Source organism: Nyctereutes procyonoides, unplaced genomic scaffold (assembly GCF_905146905.1).
Source record: "Nyctereutes procyonoides isolate TBG_1078 unplaced genomic scaffold, NYPRO_anot_genome, whole genome shotgun sequence".
Taxonomy (NCBI): Eukaryota; Metazoa; Chordata; class Mammalia; order Carnivora; family Canidae; genus Nyctereutes; species Nyctereutes procyonoides.
Window position 1 is genome coordinate 8,133,032 of NW_026575031.1, and position 22,698 is coordinate 8,155,729.

The following is a 22,698-nucleotide window of genomic DNA, read 5'->3' on the forward strand; positions in this document are numbered from 1 at the left end:
TAGTTGCTTAGAAAACTTCCTGTATAACTCTGTGTTCAGTAGCTCCATTTATGGCAAGCGGGTTCTCTCTACCTACTGACAGGGCACACTGTACTCATTCTGATGACCTGTAAACACAGTTAATTCCACACAGAAAATGACACTGTAAGAGCTTAAGAGTCAGAATTTAGACAAAAGAACATTAAAAACTCTACCAAAAGAGATGAACCAGAGTTCATGGTTTGATCCACTCCTTCCCAGCCTCACCTACCACTACTGAAGTTCACAATGGAGGGGTTGTAGGACAGTGCTAGAGACTGAATGTTTGTGACCTATTCCCCCTACCTGCCTCCTGCCCCCAGCCAAGGTCTCATGCTGAACTCTAATATCCAATGTGAGGATATCTGGAGGTAAGTCCTCTGGAAAGTGATTAGGTCATGAGGGCTCCACCCTCATAGGTAGAATGTGGTTAGTGTCTCTTTTTTTTTAAGATTTTGAGAAAGAAAGAGAGAAGGAGCACAGAGAGTGGCAGAGGGAGAGGAGAGGGAGAAGCAGATTCCCCACTGAGTCAGGAGCTGGACATGAGGCTTGATTCCAGAACCCTGGGATCATGACTCGAGCCGAAGGCAGATGCTTAATCCACTGAGCCACCCAGGTGCCCCAGGGTGGGTGTCTTTATAAAACCCCAGAGAGCTCCCATGTCCCTTCATCTATGTGAGGGCTGTCTAGGAACCAGAAAGTGGGCCCTCACTGGAGACCAACAGTGCCAGCACCTTGAGCTTGGACTTCCCAGCCTCCAGAGCTGTTAGAAATAAATTTGTTGTTTATAAGCCACTCAGTCTATGGTATTGTTACAGCAGCCCAAAGAGCTGAAACAGCTGCTGCACAGTCTGATTTTTGGTTTCCTTGTATCTCAGGATAGCATAGATAATAGATAATGGACCATAAGACAAGACGTTGATCTAAGGATGCTTATACTCCAAGTGGACTCCTTGAGAGTCCTTTCAGCAATACTCCTTCCCAAGAGCATTACTCTGGCCTGGCTGTGCTCCAGAACTGGGACCCACATGTTAATTGTCCCAGATGTGGACTCAGTTCTTACTTCTCCCATTTCTCATAGAGGTCCTGCTTCTCCAGTGGGATAATCCATCCCTCCATACAATCCTAAACCACCATGTCTTAAATCAGTCCAAATCAGGTTACCAGGAAATAATAATAATAAAAAAAATTTATTTCTGTACAAATCTGTAGCATTCATATATCCTGGTCTGGAGCAGGAGAAGGAGGAGAGATGTACATAGTCTGTTTTGTCCCCAAAAGAGGGGTAAATAGTTATGTTACCATTCACTCCCAATACAGACCCTCAAAAGGCCCAGATCCTGGGCTTCAGACATCAGAACGTAATGGTAGGGCTCACCCTGCTCCAAAAAAACTCAAACGGCAAGCCTCCTACTCCTTGGTCTCCTGTTCACCCTTAGGAAACAAAATCCTTTTGTCTGGCCAGGCAGATGTCAGTGAACCCCAGGAGAATGTACCCACGTCTTTATCTGTAGCAACTATACTAGGCCTCTGATAGCCCATTTTGGAGCATCCCTGAGGTCAGTCTCTGGAGGTACTGCTGACGCAGAGGGGGCAACTGGGGATATAGTTCAAAGCCTTCTGGGAGGGCAGAATTAGGGAGTTTATAGTGGAGAAGGTGCTGCCGGAGACCCTGCAAAAAGGGAAGAAATTTTATCAAGTAGGTCCTGTTGAGATCTCTGTCCCCCAAGGCCTATTTTCCCACCCTCCAGCCCCCCTACCTCATCTGCCAGCAGCCAAGTGTTCTGTAGCAGGCTCCTGCGGGCAGCCTTTACCTCATCCTAGAGGCAGAACACAGAGGAAAAGATGGCACTGGGTTGATGGCTGATACCTACCACTAGCCTCACTGGCTCTCATCTCCTCCCCAGCTGACCTGGAGGCAGCTCAATCGCAGTCTCGCAGCATGTCTTTGGAGATGGGGATGTAACTTACTGAGCTCTTTGGGTCCTGGGAGAAGATGAAGCTGTTGACATGGGCCACTGCCACAGCATACAGCACAGGGCACCAACGTGGACAGAGCACACCAGTAACCAGGGTCCGGAAGTAGAGCTGAAGGAGGACCAGGTTGTCTTCAGGAGGCTCCGTATAGCATTCCAAGGACACAGGCAACTGTGACAGGGCGAATGAGACATGCTGAGGGTGAGGGTGGGAATGTGTATCATGGGACAACAGGGTGGGTGCTTGATAGTCACCTGAACCATATTGTGAGGGGAAAGAGAAGGTCTTGGACAGACCATCCATTCCTGTCTATCACAAGGATTGAGGTTAAAGACAAGAGCTGGAAGCAGGGTAAACTGGGAAGCAGTAGTCAATTTCTACTGCCCACCACTACTTGTTTATGTGCCTTAAAATAAAAACTTTCAAAATTTCACATTCAGGGGCACCTGGGTTGCATAGTGGTTGAGTGTCTGCCTTCGGCTCAGGTCATGATCCCCATGATCCCAGGATTCTGGGATCCAGTCCCCCAGCAGGCTCCCTGCAGGGAGCCTGCTTCTCCCTCTGCCTATGTCTCTGCCTCTGTCATGAATAAATAAATTAAAAAGTCTTTTTTTTTTTTTTTAGATTTTATTTATTCATGAGAGATACACAGAGACAGAAAGAGAGGCAGGTTCCATGCAAGGAGCCTGACATGGGACTCGATCCCAGGTCTCCAGGATCAGGCCCTGGGCTGAAGACGGAGCTAAACCGCTGAGCCACCCGGGCTGCCCAAATTAAAAAGTCTGAAAAAAGTCACATTCAACTGCTCCATATTATTAAACCTTCCAAAAGTTCATTTTCTTCGGACCAGTAACTCTCTTTATAAGAAAAAATCACTCTGGATGCCTGGGTGGCTCAGCAATTTAGTGCCTGCCTTCGGCCCAGGACGTGATCCTGGAGTCCCGGCTTCAAATCCCATATCGGGCTTCCTGCATGGAGCCTGCTTCTCTCTCTGCCTGTGTCTCTGCCTCTCATGAATAAATAAAACCTTAAAAAAAGAAAAGAAAAGGGATCCCTGGGTGGCGCAGTGGTTTAGCGCCGGTCTTTGGCCCAGGGCGCGATCCTGGAGACCCGGGATCGAATCCCACATCAGGCTCCCGGTGCATGGAGCCTGCTTCTCCCTCTGCCTGTGTCTCTGCCTCTCTCTCTCTCTCTCTGTGACTGTCATAAATAAAAAAAATTTAAAAAAAATTAAAAAAAAAAAAGAAAAAAAAAAAAGGAAAATCACTCTTAAGTCCACGCAGAAATGATTATGAGAGGGGCACCTGGCTGGCTCAGTACAGCATGCAACCCTTGATTTTGGGGTTTTGAGTTCAAGCCCATGCTGGGTGTAGAGATTACTTTAAAATATAAAATCTCTAAAAAAAGATTACAAAAGAGATAAAGTTTATATCCAGTGGTGTTTATCATAGTGTTACTTCATATAGCAGAAAATTAGAAACAATTTTCATGCTCACCAAGGGGTTCTGAGAAAAGGATGCACCTATACAATGGATGATAATGTAATAAAAAATGTTGATTTCTTAGAATATTTAATGATTGAAAAAAGTTTATCATACATTAAATGCAGAAAACATTATGAAGGGATCTCAATTTTATAAAAATATATATGCACATATAAAGACTAAAAAAGAAAATAAATCAAAATCAAAACAGTTACTACTGGGCAGTGGGATTATGGATGACCATAATTTTTTTTTTTTTAAGATTTTATTTATTTGAGAGAGAGAGAGAGTGCACAAGCAGTGGGGAGAGGGAGAAGCAGACTCCCCAATGAAGAGGGAGCCCAACTAGGGCCTGGATCCCAGGACCCTGAGATGATCATGACCCGAGCTGAAGGCAGACACTTAACCGACTATGCTACCCAAGTGCCCCTGTTCTTTTTAATTTTTAAAAATATTTTACATATTTTTTAGTTCTCTATGTATTTTATATACATGCTAAATGTATTTATTAAAATATTTATACTTTAAGTTTACTTAAAATTATAATGAACATAAAAATAAGTTATAATGGGGATCCCTGGGTGGCGCAACGGTTTGGCGCCTGCCTTTAGCCCAGGGCACGATCCTGAAGACCCGGGATCGAATCCCACGTCAGGCTCCCGGTGCTTGGAGCCTGCTTCTCTCTCTGCCTATGTCTCTGCCTCTCTCTCTCTCTGTGACTACCATAAATAAAAATAAATAAATAAATAAATAATTAATTAATTAAAAAAATAAGTTATAATGAAACAGTTATAATGAAGTATGTTATAATGAAGTTATAATGAAAATAATAAAAAAACTTAAAAAATAGTAATTCTCTACAGCTTGTAAGTTTAACCCTTTAGCCTGATTTTTGAGGCCTTGTAAGACTTTATTAGCCTGTTTCCAACAAGTTCCTAAACTGAAATCTGTTCTAAACTCTCTCTTCCCACCCTGTTATAATCCTTCCTCCCTCCACCATTTTGCTGATGGTGTCCCACCAATCCCACCATTGGTGAGGTGTGTACAATCCGTCCTTCACCTCACAATCAAATTCTACCTAACCTTCAGTACCCAAGTCAATCCCTACCTCTTCCCCAAAGCCTTCTCCCTATGGTAAGCCCATTTTGGTCTTTCCCTTTTCTGAATCCTGCCCTATCACCTAAAATATGAATAACTTAGAACTATGTTGGTTTTTAGTAGCTCTCTTATTTAGACTGTAGCACTGAGCAATGAGTCATGGCTTGTTAATAATAACCAATATATACCATATGCCAGGTACTCTGTTAAACCCTTTCAGTGGATTCTCTTAATTCACTGCCCCTCAGGCCCAGTACCAGAAAGCCATGGTAGGCTCTGCTGACAAAGTACCTGGGTCAAAGGCAGGCCCAGAGCTCGCAGGGCTCCCACATGCTCCCCAAAAAGGGCGAGGCGCAAAGTGACGCTGAACCGACGCTGCAGGGGAAGGAGAACCAGAGCTCCAAAGAGGTGGTCCCCATAAGAGACAGCCTCAAAATGCTCCAGGAAGTTGGCATAGAGGTCAGGGAAAGATGCAAGGCCGGGAAGGGGGCAATCCAGCCTGAGGTCTGGCAGGACTTTAGGCTGGCAGAGCCGGGCCAGGAGGGCTGCCACCAGATGTTGTATTGGGGTCTCCCGGAAGAGTTCACCGTCCACCAGGAACACACACATGAGCCGTGCCAAGCGGGCAGCAGGAGGTACAGCCCAGAGGGCCTGGGGGCGCCAGCTCTCCAAGACCAGCACCCACTGCAGGGCCCGCACAGCCGTGCTTATGGTGTCAGCAGGAGGGAGCCCCGAGGGAGTGTCTGAGGCCTGGTGGTAGAGGTGGATCAGTGGCAGGAAAGGCCAGTCAGTAGGCAGCAGTGGCTCCTTAGGCACAGGGAGCAGCAGGGTTGGGACTTGCCACAGCTCCCCTCGGTACCAGGCCTGAGAGGCTAGGAGGCTGGCTCGGGCCAGTGGGCAGTGGGTCACGTAGCAGCTGCGGATGCTGGGGAGGTCCTGGCAAGCCTGAGCCAGCAGAGCCCCTCGCCCACACCCAGAGTCCTTGCCGCTCCCTAAGGACAGCCGGTCAGAGAAGTCGGCGGCCTCCAGACCCCCTGATGCTCTTTCCCTGCAACAGAACCCAAAAGCCAAAAATGAGCACTTGAACCAAAACCCTCTAAACACCATGCTGGTGCTCCAGGGCTTCCCAGAGGTTCCTAGGTCCAACTGTGCTCTTCCCTGTTCCCCTAATCACTTTCTATGTAGTGTGTGCAGCAAAGAGGGTAGACACTAGAGTCAGCTGCCTAGGGGCAGGCTGATGGGGCTTCTCGTGCCTGTTTCCTCATAGTAAACTGGGAATAACAACAATGCCTATCTCATAGTACAGGGAAAACAGAACACAAATCCTGAAGAAGCCACCAGGTACAGAGTAAGCACCCAGTCCCCATTAGCTGTTATGTGTGTATGGCTAGTTTATAGGCCACTTCTTAGCTGGACGGTCACACTGAAGTCTCATAATTCTCTAGTGTGGGTGTCTTCATCCCTGCTTTACTGATGAGAAATGAAACTCTGACAGGTAAAGCATAATCCATGGAAGAGAGGGGATTAAACCCAGGTCTCCTGCCTCCAAATTCAGGGCTCCTCCATCAACAGCCACAGCCGCCCCTCAAAGGGCTGAGCTGATGTCACCAACCCTGGACTCACGGGAGGAACTCCAGTCGGAATACACAGCTCAGCAGGAGCTCGTGGGCAAGGTGCTCACTTCCGGGCAGCAGTCGGCTCAGCAGGGCCAAGACCATACTATGATGAAGGGCAGCATTGATGACCACGGCTGGCTGAACTGTTGCCTATGAACAGAGAAGGGATTGGGGCGGGTGTGTGTGTGTGAGAGGGGACAGAGCAGAGAGAAGTGAGGATGCAAAGAAGACAGATGCACAGATCCTGGGCATATCTAGAGCAAAGTAGGAACTGCATGGACTGCCAGATGCCGGGTAGGGTTAATGGGGGAGGGTGAGGAGAGTGGACAGAGGTATGGGAGGCTAGGGTGCACCTACCACTCTCTGGGCCAGGATGAGTGCCAGGTACTGCAGGTGGTACTCATGGCGCAAGGCCCACGCAGAGAAGGGTGTGAGGAATGGGGCAGCCACAGGAGCCAAACATTGGAGGAAGTAGTTCTGGAGTCCTGGGGTAGCCAATATGGTGGCCAGCTGAAGAAAAGCAAACTTGTTCAGATCTAAAAGTGACTGATCTTTCCTGGGGTTCCTCAGGTGGCTGCCTAGACAAACTCACAGAAACAGGTGCTGGCAGGAGAGGCCTCCCTTCCCCTAGTAGTACCCTTACCCTTTCTTTCTAACTCCTCCCATCTTGCCCCTCCACGTCCCCCCTCCCTTACCTGACCCCTAACCAGGTGCCTAGGTCTCACCTGGTCACATAGCCCCTTGTGGATCCGGGCCAAGGTGTTGAAAAGAGAGAGAAGGGCCGTGAGGAATGGGAAGGGTGAGGCTGAGCCAGGCAGCCAGAGAGAGGGGCGGCCTCCTGCGCTGCCCAGTGACACGAGGTTGGGGACGGCTTCAGGGGCCGGAGCACAGAATTGTGGGTTGCAGAGAGGGGAGCAGCACCTGGAGGCAGAATGAAGAAGCTCAGGGGGACTCTGGCCTGATGGGTGCTGGGCTGGAAAAGAGTTGCCTGGGCTGCGACCAGGGCCAGCAGGGGCCTGGCTATGTGGACCAGTACCCACATTCCTCAGAGCTCTCACATGCTACCTGCTAGGGATTTAGGACCTTCCAGCTGACAGGTCCTACTTGGGATGGAACAGGGAGCTAGACCTAGGAGTCCCACAGGGAGAGAAGCTACCTCCTTCCCACTGCCCCCACCCTCCCAACTATACACACACACACTGTATACACACAGAGTACATACCCAAGAGAATCCCACAGGCTGCCTAGAGAGGGTGTGCGCAGCAGGGGTAGCAGCAGGTCCTCTGACAGGCGCTCCATATCCTGAAGCCAATCCTCTGGGCACAGATTTGGCTGGAGGACCAAGGGGTTCACTGAGCTGACAGCCCAAGATACCCATTCTCCTAGACACGGTGTCCCCAGGCTAAGCCCATTACTCTAAGAGCCCAAGAGTCAGTGTTTGGAGGTTTCTGCCCTCTGACCCTCTGGAGAGAGAAAAGACTCCAAGGTTGCCCTGACATCCCCTATCCTCAGAGCATGAAGGCTCCAGGGAGACAATGCTGTTGTCTGGGGTTCTCTGTCCCCACCAATACAGCTCCTTGGCAGCTCCAATGGATATGGGTGGGGTGGGGGGGAGGGAAGAAGAGAGGTGGGGGGTAAAGGTGGAGAGCAGGAAAAAGTGGAATGGGGAGGTAGGGTGGGGAGGTGGAAACAGAGAAGGAGGTAGAGGGTGGTGTGTCAAGATAGAGGCAGGCACCCAGGGGACAGAGGAAGGCAGGCAAGCGACACTCACCTGCTGGCTCCAGGCCTGGTAGTATGCATCCAGGAAGAGTAGGCAGGCAGTGGGCACTGGGCCCAGGGCATGCCACACCTCGGGTCTTGGCAGCAACTTCAAGGTCTGTCTGAGACAGGGCTCCACAAGAGGCTGGAGCCCAGACACCTGTGTCCAAGTGATGGAGGAAGGGGTGGCCGACAGACTGGCCTCAGCACAGTCACTACAGGAATGCCAAAAGGGGTCACAATGAAGGTCCAGCCGCCTCGACTCTCCCGTAAGCTCTACCACCCTTTTCCTCTGAAGGAGTGCTGCTGCCTGTTCTGGAGCTCAGAGCTATGACCTACCTGCTGGGCTTAGGGGCAGTGCTGCTGGCTGCTAGGGTCAGCCGGGTGAGGAGAGTGAGCAAGGAGGCTATCCGCTGTACAGACAGGGGCTGAGGGGGCTGGGTGCTGAGCTCCTCTGGCACAGACTGCAGGGCTCGCATCAGCACTGGGTACAGCTCCCTGGGGGAGAACAATCCCAGTCTTTCAGCATACAAAGACATTGGACATGGAGACAGAAGACACAAGGCAGGGTGCTGCCCCAGGGATCTGTAGTTTGGTTAAGGAGGCTTGGGAGGGAGAGGCCCCAGGGATGGGCACTCCTGGAAGGCTTCAGAGAAAAGGCAGGCTGGGGGCTGAAAGGAAGGAGGTAGACCTTCCAGGTTTCCTCCCAACAGGGATTTAAATCTGATTTCACCAAGCTACTAAGGCTGCTGTGCACAGAATGTGGCTAATTCAGCTTTGTTCTACTGGCCCCCTGGCCCCCAAGCTCTCTTCATTCTTCCCAGAATCCTCTCCTCCTTAGCTTCCCTCTGAGCTTGACACCTTGAGCAAGGCTGTTATCAGATGTGGCCAGAGTGCAGAACTGGAGGCATCCAGTCCAGTCCAGCTCTCCTCACCTGTAAAGGTCACCACCCTGGCCGTAGGAGGCAGCCACAGCCCACAGACGGAGGGACTCAGTGCTCATCATCTCCGCTTCCTCTGGGAGCAAGGCCATTTCCTGTGGAGCCTCTGCTAAAAAGCGGCACAGGCGACTCCGGAGGTCAAAGCCGCTCAGCTGAGGGCGAAGAGAGCAGTCTGGGCATCACATTTAGCTGGGGGCCCAAGTGGCCTCAGGGTCTCTTATTATGACCACAGCTCAATTCAGCCCTGTTCCAGGCCCCTCTCAGGCCATGGGGTCTTAGCTTTGGGCCAAGATGAAACCAACTCATCCATCACTCCTTCTCCTCTGTCTTTTTAGCAAGCACTTACTAGGCACCCTTTCTAGGGCTACCAGGCTAGGGGTGATGGCTGCCCATCTATATGTGGCTCTTCTGGTCTGGATCCAGGGAAGAGGGAGCCCTCCCTTCAGGTAACGAAAGCACAGTAGGCCTATAGGATCCACTAGACTCCAGGTGATTAGGCTCCTGGCTCATGGTTTCTGTTGCATTTCTAAGCAACTGGATCAGAGATGAAGAGGAAGATGGCATGAGTTGGTTACCCAGAGTCCAGAGGCCATGCTTAGCCTTCAACCCAGCCCTGTCTTAAGTCCCTCATCCCTTGCCCTTTGTCCTGCTCACCAGCCGGGCAGCAATATTCCTACCAGCCGAGGCCAGGACACGAAGTAGTTTCATGGCAGTGGCACAGGGCACTTTGTGTAGACTGGGGACAGGCCCCACTCCCACAGGAGACCAGTTGGTAGGCAGGAACTCTCGAACCACAGTCTCTATTAGCCGAGGACACTCTAGGACCTGAGGGACAGGAAGAAAAGGGAGGTGGGGAGGCCGAGGGTCAGGCTCAGACCCAGCTAGGCTCTTTGCCTATTCTTTGTCTCCTTCTCTTCTCTTTCTCACCCTTGTGGCTGACTCCAGGGAATGCCGGGCCAGACGAATGAGCACAGCCAGGATGTCAAGGACCACAGAAGGTGCTGGGCAGGTTACCTCTAGCACGTAGCGTAGCCGAGGCAGCAGATTGGTAGCCAGAAGCCCCTGGTGATCAGAAGGATAAACCTGGTGCCAAATGCAGCTGGGCCCCAAACCCTGATGACCCTTCTTGCCTAAGATGTGCTTGCCCTATGAGGGTGCCGAGGTGCCTTAGTCAGTTGAGCATCTGACTCTCGATTTTGGCTCAGGTCATGATCTCAGGGTTGTGAGACTGAGCCCCACACTGGGCTTAGCACTGGGTGTGGAGCCTGCTTGGGATTCTCTGTGTCCCCCACCCCCTCCCTAAAGCTGCCCCAGCACCTTTACCTTGATGACGTCACGTCGAGCCAGATCAGATGGAGGCTGGTTTCCTTTCTCAGGGCTCTTCCTTTTTGCTTTCTCTGCTGGAGGCTCTTCATCTTCATCCTCATCGTCCTCCTTGTCTTCCTGGCTGGGCATCAGAGGGAACACCAAAGCTCCGTGGTACCAGGAGAAGGTGGTGTCGAGGAGCTCCTGCCATAGGGAAGAAGGTGGCAAAAAGAGGAAGGAGTCAGGTCCGGAAAAAGGTCTAGGAGTAGTCAGCAGAAGCCACCTGCCAAGAACAGAAAGGGAAGGCTGCTGGGCTTTGGGGCCCTTAGGAAAAGATGGTGATGCTGCCAGCCCATTTTCTGCTCTGCCTGGCAAAGCCTGTGCAGTAGGGGCATGCCCAGCAACAGGAGCAAGGACCCTGATGCCTCAAAGCCCCATTCCTATCCCTGCCTACCTCATCTCCGGGAGCCACCAGCAGAGCCCGAAGCGCCCGGACGGCGGCTGCAATGACCCCATCCACTCTGTCATCCAGGGAGAAGCGCAGCAGGAAGAGGAAACCAGCATCCAAAAGGAGGCGAAAGACACTGCCCACTAGCCGGTCCCCAAACTCACCAGCCTGGGCCTTGGGGGGAAGGATAAAACCTTGCTGAAGATGTTGAAGTTACTAAACCCTTCACTTGCCCACCTATGACCTTGGGTCTGTCCCATTCCCCATCTACCCCAGAGACAGTTGGTGTATGGGCTACTGGGCTGGAACAAAAAGGATAGGAGGTGGGGAAGTCTAAGGTGGGGGCAGGGGGCTGGCGAGGCACGGGGGCAGGCAAGGCCAGGCCAGCAGTCCACTCACCCTGCTGATGACCTGGGCCAACACATGCAGCGCTAGTGCTCTCTGCTGGGACACCTGGCTGCGTGTCAGGTGGAATAGCTCCTGTAGGGAGTATCCTGCTCTCTGGAGCAGGGACAAGAAATCAGAAGGAGCCAAGACACAGGGTGGCATCCCCCAACCAATCCACAGAAACCCCGATTATTCCAGGCACTGAGCTAGTTGTCAAAGGGAGGACAAAGTTAAGCAAGTGGTATCTCTTGCCTCTCCTCTCCATGGATTGTCAAACTGGTAAAGAAGATTAAGATTTGCACACAGTAACCATGGCATAAAGCAGACAGGGAGGAATGCAGTAATCAGTGTTCAATTTGCAAGAGGATAATAGGAGAGAAAGAAAAGGGGGACATGGAGAAGGGACATGATCTCAGTGGGTGGGCAGAGCTTCCATGGCCTGAAGAACTGAGTGAGCCTGGAGGTCCCTGAGCCCCCAGGGTATGTGGGAGAGGGCACCACAAAGGTGCAGCAAGAGTGAGAAGGAAGAGCTGTAGGGTCAGCAGGGCTGTCTCAGCAGGCTAAGGAGCCAAGACTATTCTGTGAGCAGAAGGGAGCCAGGAAACTTTCCAAGGCAGGACATGGCCTAGGCTGGGCCAGAGGGAATCAGGATGGCAGCCGCATGAGGGACGGATGGCATGGCTGAGAGAGTGGAAGATGTGGTGGCTGAACAGGTAAGAGGGAGCAGGGCTCTTCTCTAGAAAGCATCAGGGGAGGTGACAGACATAAAAATGTCAAGTCCAGGCAAGTGACTGGAATGTGAAGGAACAAGGAGAAACATTTTGAGCCTAAGAACCTATGGAGAACAAAGTCAGGAAATAGAACAGGATACACAGAAGGTCCAAGGCAGCTGACCAGAGGCCTCTTCCACATGGCAGATAAAAGCACTTGCTGAGAGCTGCCCAGTCCTCACTGGGCCCCGTGCCTCACCTCTGCTTCTTCTCCATGGTGGTGCAGGCCCAGATGGGTGGGCAGGTCCACATCAGGGGCCAGCAGCTCTCCCTGAAGACTAAATCGGGCCTGCATCCTCTAATGGGAAGAAAAAGAAGTCTATAGGCTGGAAACACAGCAACTTCCCTACACCTACTCCTCACCTTTTATCCCAGGCCTCCAGTCCTGACTCTACCCCTGAGTGGAAATGGAACTCCCCGGCCAGGGGCCAGGCAGGATGATGCGAGAGGAGGAGAAGCACAAAGGAGAAATGTTTCTCAAGCTCCAGGGAAGAAAGGGGCCTGTGTTCAGGTGTAGGAGCATGGGAGAATGAGAAAGGGGGGCATGGAAAGTGATGCTGTCTCTGGGGGTGGGTAGAGCTTCTGTGGCCACTCCCAGCCCGCTCCACCCCTTGTAGGCCAGCTGGCCCTCCTCACCTCCTGCGTCCGCTGCCTCCGGAGCGGAGGCAGATCCTGGGTCCAGTGGAGCTTCTCCAGCTCCACAGTGTCCATGTGCACCCATTCTTTGTGGGGGTTCACAGGCAGCGCCAGAGCTGGGAAGATGAAAGCAGAGTAGTATTCCCTAAGGAGCTCAGCTCACTGACCCAAAGGGGTCCCAGATGTGACCCTGCAGCTGCCACACCTACCTCTGTCCAAGGGTCTAGCAGCCTGTGCCTTTGGCTATGTCTAAGTGGCACAGCCACTCTGGGCTCTGGGCAAATATCTCCGATATGGCGGAACACACCTAGTCCTGGGCTTTAGCCTGTTGCTGACCCCAAGTATTCGCTGAGAGGGGCAAGAGGAGGAGGTAAAGAAAAGGAGAGAGGTAGCAGACGAGGAAGAGAGGACCATATATATCAGGGTAAACACAGTTCTCCACTGTCTATACTGTGGAGACAGTATTTTTTTTTATTTTTTTTTTAATTTTTATTTATTTATGATAGTCACAGAGAGAGAGAGAGAGAGAGAAGCAGAGACATAGGCAGAGGGAGAAGCAGGCTCCATGCACCGGGAGCCCGATGTGGGATTCGATCCCGGGTCTCCAGGATCGCGCCCTGGGCCAAAGGCAGGCGCCAAACCGCTGCGCCACCCAGGGATCCCAGTATTTTTTTTTTTTTAAGATTTATTTATTTATTCATGAGACACATAGAGGCAGAGGGAGAAGCAGGGAGGCTCCCCAAGGAGCCTGATGTGGGACTCGATCCCGGAACTCCAGGATCACTCCCTGAGCCAAAGGCAGATGCTCAACCACTGAGCCACCCAGGCGGCCCTAGTACTGACCTCCTAAAGAAGCAGGGGAGTGGGGTAGCCCTGATGGCGCAGCGGTTTAGCGCCGCCTGCAGCTGGGGGTGTGATCCTGGAGACCCGGGATCAAGTCCCACATCGGGCTTCCTGCATGGAGCCTGCTTCTCCCTCTGCCTGTGTCTCTGCCTCTCTCTTGCTCTCTCTGAATGAATAAATAAATAAATCTTTAAAAAAAAAAAAAAAAAGCAGGGGAGTGAAGCAATGAGAAGCAGCCATCCTGCTTCTGTGGGGCCAAGATACGTAAACACACACCCCAGACATCCTCCTTCTTCTCCCACAATCCCCACCTGACCTGCTCAGCTGGCCCAGGGCTCACTGAGGGGCAGAAGGTTCCTGGCTTTCATAATTCGATTTCTTTTGTTAATCACTAATAAAATAATCCTGGTCCTGGGAAATGAGTGCTCCCACTGGCCTCTCTGCTTGAAGTCTGGCATGTTCGTAAGACCTGTGTCAGACTCTTCTCCCATGGCCCTGGCCCTGCCATCTTCCCCCCAACATGGACAGCAGAGGCAGAAAACTGTAGGATGGACAGAGCCAGAGCAGGCACAGCTACTGCAGAGGCAAGATGGACATGATCTGCTGGGGGAGGGGTCAGCCATCACACCCTGCTGTCGCTTATCAGGGAAGGGGGAGAAGGAGCAGTAACAGGACAAGAAAACAGGAAACATATACAGGAAGAGCATACACATCAGCAAATGAAGACTGACTTCCAGACAATAATGGAGATTAATGTTAGATGTCCAAGGACAGAGAAGATTCTTTCCCATCTGCCAGGCCTAGGAGAAGGGATACTTTCTTCTACTTTTATTCTCCAAAAGATGCTCCCCTTCCTTCAAACCTGGGGCTCCTGGATCCAGATCATCTTCCTGTCTGGGTTCCTTTGCAGAAATTGGCACAATGAGCTCCTCTCCGGTGACCTCAACAGAGTGTCCTCCTAGCCTCTGCTCCTCTGTGGCCTTCTCTCCTGCTTGCTCATGGGTACGGCTGCGAGACCTCAAGAAGGCAACCAAGCTGGGATCTAGAGGAGAGGATGGAAGGGAAAGTGGGTGGTGGCAGATCCTCCCCAGCCTCCTGTAGACCTGAAACCTGAATTCTGCCTATTGGTGCCAAGATCAGGACAAGCCATTTCCCAACCCTGGCCTGAGCACCCTAGTTGCTCTTGGGGATTTAATGACCCACACCTGTCACTTGGATGTGCCCCCCCACCCTCCTCTCCATTCTTCACAGTCCCCTGGCCCGCCCAGGTTCCTGCCCATCCTTGTGCTTGGCTCCAGGTCAGAGGTCCAAAAGAAGGGCTATGGAATAAATGAATAAATGCTGACTGGGGCCAAGAGAAGGGATTTAGGGGAATAATTTATCTCACTTCTAGATGACTTATTTACAAATATTTACTGAAACCTAATCTACATATGCTCTATGAAGATGCTAGATACACAGTCTGAAAAAGATTGACTTGGTGCTACTGTTCTGGTGAACAGAAACTAGGAAGGAGGTATAGCACGCTCTAGCATGCTATACCTCTGCTACATCATGCTATACCAGGACATTCATAACTGTGCCAGAGAGCACCAGCTATAATCTAGCATAGACTACACTAGCACAGCATACACGATACAGTGGTTGAGAGCAGGGCCCGTTAGACCTGATAAACCTGGGTTTACATCTCATCCGTGTTCCTTACCAGCCATATGACCTGGGGGAGAGTTTTTTCAAGTTCTGAGACTCTGTGTTTTTTTTTTTTTTAATAAGTAAATGAAGTTAGTACTACCTACCTTAGAGGAAATGTTTGAAGACAGAATGGAATAATGCATTCAAATAGCAATATGCCTGGCACGCACAGTAAGCTTTCATCAGCAAGTAGCAGTCCCTTCCCAGCCCAGTCTCAGGAGGAAAGCCAGGTATGCCGTACCGAGCTGAGCCAGCAACCGCTGCTGTTCCTGAAGGATCTCCTCAGGAGCCATGGCTTGCAGTTTTGCTATGTTCTCTTCATGGATGGTCTGGGCTTCCTGCTCAGCATCCTGGCTCCTGAGCCCCTTCCCTGTGACGAGATGGGGTCCCTGGAAGCCAGGGCTGCCCCATGGAAGCTGGCAGCCCTGCTCCCTGGGTGCGAGTGCCTCATAGGACACAGCACCTGGAAGAAGTACATGATCAGTTTCATCGCCTCATCCCAACTGGGCCTTCTAGCCCTCTTCCCTAATCCTATTAGCCCTGGAGACAGACAGAGGCCCCAAAGGTTTCCTAGGCACAGCATGGAGACACCTCCCCCCTACCCTCCATAACATAAACACAGGTTGAATTGGGTGGTGACCTCTCCACTCATTTTTTTCCTCTTTCTGAGGGATGTTTCCCTAAGAAATATCCTACTTTCTGACTCTTCCCTTGGATATTCAGGCAGCCATCTGCCTCCAGAAGCCTGTCCCTAGCTCTTTTGCTAATATTTTGCATTGTTAAAGGAATCTTGGCCTTCATCTTTATTTTACAGTCTCTGCCAGACACGTCTCTTTCTTTTCTCCTAGGGTAGAATAACAGCCGGCATTCTCCCTGTACTTAAGACCCAGATATAACCCAAGCCACCCGAACTCAATCCTGTAAATGGGGACAGATTCCTCTTTAGATGGCTCAAATGCCATCTAAATATGCCTTCATATTTGATGTAGGGAAGACATATACCGCAAAGTGAGTCTACGATTATGTATTACAAAAAGGCCAAGCCCAAGCCTCTTCTTTTTTTTCATTTTTTAAAATTTTATTTATTTAGGAGACACAGAAGGAGAGAGAGGCAGAGAGGCAGAGACACAGGCAGAGGGAGAAGCAGGCTCCATGCAGGGAGACGGACATGGGACTCGATCCTGGGTCTCCAGGATCAGGCCCTGGGCTGAAGGCAGCGTTAAGCCGCTAAGCCACTGGGGCTGCCCTGCCCAAGCCTCTTCCACCCCAGCTTACCCTCTGGTGGATCCAGGGAAGACACAACTTCTCTAACTGGTGGAACCTTGGCTTCAGACGCTCTCTTTGCTGCAATTTCTTGGGCAAAGATGCTTCTCTTGCCAGATATTGCTGACCTCCCCTATGAGACAAAAAGAAAACCCAGGTGACTACTACTACCCTGGTCACTTCTTAACCTCTTTTCTCTAAGGCTACTGAAACAAAGGGACTTGCTTAATCTCCAAGGATTACAACCCTAGTCCTCAGAAAAGCAGGGCTCTATAGGAGGACTGGTCCGGAAATCTGACAAATTTGGGTTGGATTTCTGGCTCTTCTATTAGATGTGTGGTGTTGGACAATTTACTTAACTTTTCAGAGTCTCAGTTTCCTCATCTGAAAAATGGGGATGATGATATCCATCTTACATGGTTGTTATGAGGATTTGATTTTTTTTTTAGGGTTTTATTTATTCATGAGACAGGGGGGTCAGGTGGGCAGAGACATAGGCAGAGGGAAAAGCAGCTCCCCTTGGGAAGCCTGATGTGGGACTCGATCCTGGGACCCCGGGATCACGCCCTGAGCCAAAGGCAGATGCTCAACCCCTGAGCCACCCAGGTTTAGCATGGTGCTACCTTAACAAGAAAATTGCTTATTATTCAGATTATCTGCCTGAGGAAGATGCACTATGAGGCTCACTTAATGTCTCCCAAGTACCATCTAAGCACTTTGCCTACTTGTCTCTCCTGTGAGCGATGGAACACAGGAGGGAAAGCAACACCACTGGGCACAGGCAGATTCACTGTCACTGAACTTGTATCTCGTTCCTGCAGCAACAAAGCACAAAGGAGTAAAGATATTAAGATTTCCCCAGGCTGGACACTATCCTACTGGCCCCAATTCTGTATGACTAGAATCTCTAGGGAGTCATGGACCCACCTTCCTTTTTTGAGTACAGTGATTCTAAAACAGCCCCAAATGGACTGCAGGAACATAAAGTTCCACCTTTTTTTTTTCTTTTTTAAGATTTTTATTTACTTATTTGACAGAACACAAGCAGGGAGAGTGGCATAGGGAAAGGGAGAAGCAGGCTCCTCAAGGAGCAGGGAGCGCAATGCAAGGGTCTACTCCAGGACTCTGGGATCATGACCTGAGCTGAAAGTAGATACTTAACTGACTGAACCACCCAGGCGCCCCTAAGTCCCACCTTTCTGAATCACCCTCTACTCATACAGCTCACCACCCCCAACCAAAACCCTTGCTACCTAGGATGCCTCATCCCACCCAACCAGGGTGAGACGCACAATAATTTTTGTCAGGACAGCAGTGATGTGCTGATCATGCCTGTTCAGCCTCTCTTCAGGGTCCTCATGTTCTGGTAGGAGACAGCCGGGGCTGGGTCTAGCTCTCTTTGAAGGAGCAGGAACCAAAGCTGGGGGTAAATCTGGGAGATCTGAAAAAGGAAAAAAACCAGATGTGAGGGCAGGAGGAAACCAAAGAAAGAAAGGCAGCTATGAAGCCCCGGCCCAAGCTGTGTCACTCTGGACAAGATATTTAAACTCTGTGAACCACTGTCTCTTCACATGCAAAATGGGGCTGTAGCAACAGAGGCTACACAGTATCTGAAATAATGAAGGGGGAAAATCCAGCCACATCAGGAAGAGGGAGAGGATCCCGAGGCCATACCCTCTCTCCTCCTCAGCCACTCACTGTCCAGTGTCACCATATCCCGATGATCTTGCAGCATAGGCTGGTCCAGGTTAGTGTCACCACCTCTCCTATTTCCTTTCTTCACCAGTTGTACTGCTGGAGCTGCACCAGCTGCAAGAAACTGACTCTGGAAGCGCAGCAAATCCACCTCTGACTCGCCTGGCTTTGGTCTCGACAGCATCTTGACACACCAGCTGCTTCTCTTGTGCAATTCTTTCCAACACTGCTTGGGTGTGGGGATTCCCTCTCATTCACCCCTATAAGCAATAAAGTTGATGGGCCCTCTGCAATTGAACTTGATTCTTTATTGTGCATCAGAGAAGACACTTCTTAGGTTCACATCAACGCATTCCTTTTCATTCATACCTTACTGCTATTCCGTATTACCCCTCCTGGATGTCATCAGCCTAACAATATTTACTGCCAACTTAAGGTTCTTTACAATCTGTGGATGATAAAAATTCTCAGAAATAACTGTAGGGGACCTATGAAAAAGGGCATCAGGAGTCAGGCAGAGGGATCCCTGGGTGGCGCAGCGGTTTGGCGCCTGCCTTTGGCCCAGGGCGTGATCCTGGAAACCCGGGATCGAATCCCACGTCGGGCTCCCAGTACATGGAGCCTGCTTCTCCCTCTGCCTGTGTCTCTGCCTCTCCCTCTCTCTGTGTGTGACTATCATAAATAAATAAAAATAAAAAAAAAAAAAAAGGAGTCAGGCAGATAGGGCAGCCCAGGTGGCTCAGCGGTTTAATGCCTGCCTTCAGCCCAGGGCATGTTCCTGGAGACCCAGGATCGAGTCCCATGTCAGGCTCCCTGCATGGAGCCTGCTTCTCCCCTCTGCCTGCGTCTCTGCCTCTCTCTCTCTCTGTGTGTGTGTGTCTCTCATGAATAAATAAATAAAATTAAAAAAAAAAAAAAAAAGGAGTCAGGCAGATAAATGTCATACCAGGGACTAATGATTCTGTATCAAACTTGAGAGAATATGCCTGGCCTAAAGGTGTTCAAATTATTAAAAAGCAAAACAAAACAACCTTGCGCTAAAAAAGATCAACATATAAAAATCATCTGTATTTTTTTTTTAATTTTTTTTTTTTTTTTTTTTTTTTATTTATGACAGTCACAGAGAGAGAGAGAGAGGCAGAGACACAGGCAGAGGGAGAAGCAGGCTCCATGCACCGGGAGCCTGACGTGGGATTCGATCCCGGGTCTCCAGGATCGCGCCCTGGGCCAAAGACCGGCGCTAAACCACTGCGCCACCCAGGGATCCCATCATCTGTATTTTTATACACCAACAAAAAGAACAATCAGAAAAAATTAAGAAAACAGTATCACTTACAATCGCATCAAAAAGAGTAAAACACTTGGGAATAAATTTCACCAAATAAGTACAAAACTTACACTCTGTCGAGCCCCACAACTGCCCCTAGGACTCTGCGGTCGCATACATTTCTGGACCACCCGAATCAGCAGAGAAATCACCGAGTTTCAGCTCATGCAGCCCCGCGGATGGAAGGCCGTAGTCGGGATCTCCACACCGAAGAGGCCGCGGCCACTCCAGTGCAAAGCAAAGACACTCTGGGAAGCTCCGACAAAGGAACTGTATACCCTATAGCAGAGCCCTGCGCCGGGGAACCCTGAAGTCCATCCCTCCAGCGTGGCCCTGTACCTGCCCTAGGACCGCCTGGACTCCGCCATCTTGCCCCGCAAGGGCCGGACTTCCGCCGTCACCAGGTCTGGGCTTCCGCCCCGCAACCCAGCCCCGCCTCTCCCTGGCCTGGCTCCACCCTTCTGGGGTTTGCTCGCTTAGCGCGAGGACACACACACACGCACACACACACACACGCACGCACGCACGCACACTTTTTTTTTTTTTTTCCCCAAGTTTTTTTTATTTAAGTAAAGTCTGTATCCTACGTAGGGCCCTAGCTCCACCCGGAGCTGGAGAGTCGCAAAAGCTCTTCCTACTGAGCCAGCCGGGTGCCCCTGCCCTGGGGACCCTGAGCGCCGAAGAAATACGGCTAGTTCCTGCTCTACCCCACCACGTAAGCTCTGTGCTGACACTTAAAACACTCATCCCTCGGATGTACAGCAGGCACAGGCTCTTCTGCACGTACGACACCCGTGACAGAGGCAAACTGTACTTCAGACGCCCCTCTGCGCTCACCAGTCCGGATGATCACATCCTAAACCCATGGGCAGTACCCAAGATGACCGCCCCACTGGATTTGTGGGTGAGCAAGAAGATAAGCATGTAAAAGGAAAGGCGAGAAACACTGTAGGAATGGTATTAGTGAGAAGAGAGAAGAAAACAGCCTGGTTGCCTTTGCTCATGAAAATGTCTTTTCTTGGAAATCCTTCCTTTTTTCTCTCCCTCCTCCTACCCACAGAGTCTTTCTTTTCCTTTAAGTCCTAGCTGGAGTGTACTCTAAAACCTTTGCCAGGGGGCACCTGGGTGGCTCAGTGGTTGAGCATTTGCCTTTGGCTCAAGTGGTGATCTTAAGGTCTAGGAATTGAGTCCCGCATCAGGCTCCCTGCAAGAACTCTGCTTCTCCCTCTGCCTGTCTTTGCCTCTCTCTCAGTGTCTCTCATGAATAAATAAAATATTAAACACACACACACACACACACACACACAACCCTCTGTCAGCCAGGCCTATTCACTGAGCTTTCCTTGAACTCTTCCACTTTACCACTTGTGTGGCTCATTGGGAATGCACTGCCAATTATCAGCTATCACTGGTCACATTTTCACAAGACTATGTGCTGTTCTCTTGAATAGACTGTGAGTTCCTTGGGGGCACCAGGCCTTCTTTTATGCATCAGTAGTGCTCAGCAACCAGGATGTTGCTATGAATTTAGGACTTTAATAAATCATTGCTTGACTGAAGGCTATCTTAGGGCAGCCAGTGTTAGTCCATTGGTTCTTGAATTTTAGCAGGCATCAGAATCACCTTGAGGGCTTGTTTTTTTTGTTGTTGTTGTTGTTTTGTTTTGTTTTTTTTTTTTTTTTGAGGGCCTGTTAAAACAAATTACTGGGCCTCACCCTCAAGACTTTAGGATTCAAAAAAAAAAAAAAGACTTTAGGATTCAGTAAGTCTTGGACAGGATCCAAAAATTTGCATTTGTAAAAGCTCCCAGGAATTCTATACAATCTTTCTTTAGTTCTCCTGGTCACAACTGCAGCAGTAAATTTCAGCTACTAGGCTTTAGCCATCCTTAGGATCCAAAATAGTACTGGAGCTGGTCAGAAATTATGGGGAGTGAGGAAAGGGAACTAGAGCTAGAAATGCTGGAAGAATGATAGTAGAAAATCATTGTTTGCAACCGCTAATAAAATCATCGCTCCAGGCAATGATCATCAATGATTGATAAAACTATTAAGTGAAAGGTCGATGAGGCTCTTACATATGATGGATCAGGTTGACAACTTATGAACATCAAGGGGTCAGCTAAAAGTGAGACCACTGGACATATTTTGCTTCTGATTTGATGCATTTGGGAGTACAAAACATCTCCCAAGAAGCCTTCAGGCCAAAAAAATTGAACTTGAATCTAGTGAAGGATTTAGATCTAGCTACTAATCTACAGGAAATATGGGTGATAGAAGAACATGTTAAATGATAACACAAGGATACAATGAACCAAACCCCAGTTGTGGAAAATTCTACAAATAACCAAGTTTATTATCTAAATTTCCTGTCCAGGATAGAAGGGGGACCTTTCATAGATTTATAAATACATAAGAGACTATCAGTTAAATATGTGAGCTTTAAAAAAAAGATCCAAAAAATAAATAAATATATATATTATCCTTGTTTGGATCCTGATTCAAACAAGCCTAATGTAAGAAGATGTTTTTTGAGACTATTGGGGAAAACTAAACACAAACTGGGTTTTATATGATAATAAGGATTTTTTAAAAAAATTATTCAATATGAAGATATTTTTTTGAAAAATAAACTTTATTTTAGAATACTTTTAAGATTTCATTTATCTATTTTTTTAAGATTTTATTTATTTATTTGAGAGAGAGAGAGCATGAACCAGGGGGAGAGGCAAGGGAAAGATAGAAGCAGAATCCCTTCTTTACTGGGAGCCCAATGTGGGTTTAAGAACTCTGTGATCATGACCTGAGTCTAAGGCAGAGGCTTAACCAACTGAACTACCCAGGTACCCCTTTATTTATTTATTTGTTAATGTAATCTCCAGCCCCCAATGTGGAGCTCAAATTCATGACCTCAAGATCAAGAGTCACATGCTCCACTGACTAAGCCAGCCAGGAGCCCCTAGAATAGTTTTAAATTTACAGAAAAATTATAAAGAGTTTCCATTTACCCTAACATAGTTTCCTCACTTCTTAAAAAGATTTTTTTTAATCTATTTATTTTGAGAGAGAGTGGGGGGAAAGGAGGGGTTGAAGAAGAAGGAGAAAAGAATCCTAAACAGGCTGCAGTCCCACAGCGGAGCCTGACATAGGGCTTAATCCCATAATCCTGAGATCATGACTTGAGCAAAAATCAGGAGTAAGAGGCTCAACTGACCGAGCCACCTAGGAACCCCAAAGATTTTACTTTTAAGTAATCTTTCTCTACATCCAAAATGGGGCTTGAACCCACAACCCCAAAATCAAGAGTCAACACTCCACTGACTGAATCAGCCAGGCACCCTCCATTTTTTTATTTTATTTTTTATTTTTATGTTTTATTTTATTTATTTGTTCATGAAAGACACACACAGAGAGGAGAGAGAGAGAGAGGCAGAGACACAA

At 49.4% G+C, this 22,698-nt stretch overlaps 1 protein-coding gene across 5 annotated transcripts; it reads right to left on the reverse strand.

Annotated features, from left to right (window-relative positions):
- Positions 1–1,189: 1,189 nt before the first annotated feature.
- Positions 1,190–19,645, reverse strand: RPAP1 (RNA polymerase II associated protein 1). 5 transcript variants are annotated; one of them, XM_055316775.1, is made up of 25 exons: positions 19,598–19,645; positions 17,935–18,191; positions 17,529–17,677; positions 16,962–17,051; positions 16,249–16,369; positions 15,215–15,436; positions 14,144–14,323; positions 12,439–12,554; positions 12,002–12,100; positions 11,045–11,146; positions 10,652–10,819; positions 10,216–10,401; positions 9,820–9,954; positions 9,547–9,717; positions 8,887–9,044; positions 8,291–8,449; positions 7,965–8,166; positions 7,416–7,525; positions 6,919–7,114; positions 6,551–6,703; positions 6,201–6,343; positions 4,869–5,625; positions 1,990–2,166; positions 1,779–1,838; positions 1,190–1,690 (listed from the first exon to the last, which is right to left on the reverse strand). In XM_055316775.1, the coding sequence occupies exons 2-25, from the start codon at positions 18,113–18,115 to the stop codon at positions 1,541–1,543; spliced, it is 4,185 nt and encodes a 1,394-aa protein (XP_055172750.1). In that variant the 5' UTR covers positions 18,116–18,191; positions 19,598–19,645; the 3' UTR covers positions 1,190–1,540. The 5 variants fall into 5 exon arrangements, with proteins under 5 accessions (XP_055172750.1, XP_055172751.1, XP_055172749.1 ...); XM_055316776.1 differs by having other exon boundaries at positions 15,215–15,343; positions 19,330–19,629; XM_055316774.1 differs by having other exon boundaries at positions 19,330–19,629.
- Positions 19,646–22,698: the final 3,053 nt, after the last annotated feature.

What these genes read in the sequence shown, in the direction of transcription:
- RPAP1 (XM_055316775.1), bottom strand. Translation starts at nt 18,115, where the DNA reads ATGCTGTCGAGACCAAAGCCAGGCGAGTCAGAGGTGGATTTGCTGCGC. An exon ending in TTCCCTGGATCCACCAGAGG is followed by an intron (nt 15,437 to 16,248) that starts GTAAGCTGGGGT and finishes TACTTCTTCCAG; the next exon opens with GTGCTGTGTCCTATGAGGCA. An exon ending in CCCAGGACCCAAAGAGCTCA is followed by an intron (nt 1,839 to 1,989) that starts GTAAGTTACATC and finishes TTCTGCCTCTAG; the next exon opens with GATGAGGTAAAGGCTGCCCG.